The 2,416-nt window shown below is 51.2% G+C and overlaps 1 protein-coding gene across 1 annotated transcript in view; it reads left to right on the top strand.

Moving 5' to 3' along the window:
• Nucleotides 1–2,416, top strand: part of LOC311310516 (coiled-coil domain-containing protein 81-like) — a gene marked incomplete at both ends in the record, with an annotated part of 8,774 nt that extends 6,358 nt beyond the window's left edge. The window contains 5 exons of the mRNA XM_084440025.1: nt 49–218; nt 833–911; nt 1,572–1,798; nt 1,986–2,111; nt 2,278–2,416. Of these exons, the coding sequence (XP_084296151.1) occupies nt 49–218; nt 833–911; nt 1,572–1,798; nt 1,986–2,111; nt 2,278–2,416 (741 nt within the window). The remainder of the gene's footprint in view (nt 1–48; nt 219–832; nt 912–1,571; nt 1,799–1,985; nt 2,112–2,277) is intronic.

Here is a 2,416-nt window from a genome sequence, read left to right as displayed (position 1 = left end):
TCACTCCCCTTACACACACACACACACTCTCTCGCTCTCTCCCTACAGGGCTCCTACATCTTTGGGGGCCGCCCGGCTACGCCCCCCAGGTTGCTACGGCAGCGGGGCTACATGCAGGAGCTGAGGGAGCAGGCGGATTGGAGGAGGGAGAGGCTAGGCCACGCCCAGCAAGACCAGGAGCTGCTGGACAGACTGCACCAGGTCCAGCTGGCTCAGGAGTGAGTCTGTACACAGACAGAGCATCAAGTCACGTACCACCCGTCTCAGTAACAGTTAGGCTGATGAATCACTGATGCTCCTACTTTTTGCTCTATGCACTTTAATGCTTCTTTGTAATGTCTTAATGTCTTATTTTCGTATTTCGTAATGTCTACAGTGTCTTAATGTCTTATTTTGTAAACGTCTCCTTATCTTGCTGTCATATTGTTGTAATGTCTTACTGTCTTATGTCTTAAGTTATGTCTTGATGTCTGAGACTGCCGGGCACAGTGCATTTCATTGTATTTTATAATACACATGACAATAAAAAGCCTTGAACTTGAGACACACACACACGCACACACACACACACACTTAGGCACACACAGAGACACAGACACAGACAGACACACACACAAACACACACACACACACACACACAGTGACATGCAGTCACTGGCGAACACACAAGCACACACATAGTTACAGATATACACATAGCTACAGTTATAGTTGCAGACAGATGAGTGCTCATATTAACGTAACGGTGTGTGTGTGTGCCGGTGTGTGTTTTTGTGTGTGTGTGCGTGTGCGTGCTTGTGTGTGTGTGTGTGTGTATGTATGTATGTGTCAGGATGGCCTTCCAGAAGTCCCAGCAGCTCCAGCAGAAGCACCAGGATGCCAAGAGTTATCAAAGAGCTCTGGACAAACAGGCAGGAGAATACACACGCACACACAGGCCTACACCCAATTAAACACACACACACACACACACACCATTTGCACAGCTTATCCAGCAGGTGGAGGTGTTTCAGAGGGATGCTGTGCTGTGTGTACAGGTGGAGGCAGGACACAGGGGAAAGAGAGACAGGAGAGTGACCTTCCCGTCCATCCAGGGGACAACCAATCAGGAGCAGTACTCAGACCAGGCAGGGAGCGTAGATAGGAGACAGACAGACACACATGCACACACATACACACACAGACACACGCACGCACACACACACACACACACACACCAGCAGAGATGACCTAGAAACATTCCATCCAGAGGGAGTGAAAGAGTGAGAGGAGGAAAACATTTGAGAGAAAGAGACATGGTTCAGATGGTTGATACTGGAAGATAAAAAAACTAACGATTCAGAGTAAATCGTTCTGTATTCTCCGTTCACAAGCTCTGCAAACAGTCTGATACTGATGAATAAAAAAGTGAATGAAGTTGATAGTACTTCTGTCATATAACTGGGATCAAATACTAACAGCGGAGGTTTACTGTAAGTTTATAGGACAAAGATGTCTGCTGAACAACTCGCATGTAAATGTTCCCTGACCTGTCCTGTGTGGTGCCTGCCATGTGTCCTCCCGGCCAACAGGTGGAGTACCAGGGCACGGGCATCCCGGCACGCCAGCCAGACTCTGACGGCCCTGTGTTCGGCCTGCTGGACTCCACCCCCGCCAGCCTGGCCAGTCAGAGACAGCGGGCCAAGAGGGTCTACCAGGAACAGCTGGGGACAGCCAATCACAAGAGGAGGACGGAGCTCAGCTGCCGGCTGGCGGAGCAGAGGAAGGAGAGAGAGATGCTGCAGATGAATAAGAAGGAGTGAGGAGAAAAGGGAGGAGAGAGAGGAGGGAGAGAGGAGAGGGAGGGAGGACAGGAGGGGGAGGAGAGGAGGGAGGAAGAGGTTACACTGCTATATGAATGACCTGAGTTATATGATTTATTCTGTGTGTGTGTGTGTGTGTGTGTGTGTGTGTGTGTGTGTGTGTGTGTGTGTGTGTGTGTGCAGGCTGATAGCGGACCGTATCAGCAGGTTTGAGAAGATAAGGAACCTAAGGGCGTCTCTGGAGGACACCTGGAGCCACAGCGCTGCACGCAAACACCAGAGAGACGCGCAGGAGAGAGACTTCCTGAGGTAGGGGGGAGGAGGAGGATGAGAGGAGAGGCGGGGGGAGAAGAAGAGAGGAGAAGGAGGAGGAGGAGAGGGGAGCAGGGGGGAAAGGTCACTGTTTACTTTCATCAGGGCCTCAGTCTACTGTACCCTCGTTATGGTTGTTTATAAAGTTTTGTGACTGTGCCAGGTCCGGGAGCCGCCTGCTGATCCACCAGTGTGAGCACTACCGCAGGTGCTGCCAGTGCCACAGGAGGACGGGGAACTGTGGAGAGACCAACATCTGGAGGGAGACACGCTTCATCCCAGGGTCTCGCCTCATGATCTAG

The sequence above is a fragment of the Borostomias antarcticus genome (assembly GCF_949987555.1).
Source record: "Borostomias antarcticus genome assembly, chromosome: 6".
Taxonomy (NCBI): domain Eukaryota; kingdom Metazoa; phylum Chordata; class Actinopteri; order Stomiiformes; family Stomiidae; genus Borostomias; species Borostomias antarcticus.
The sequence above is the reverse complement of the archived record's forward strand: the minus strand, read 5'-3'. Positions and strand labels throughout refer to the sequence as shown.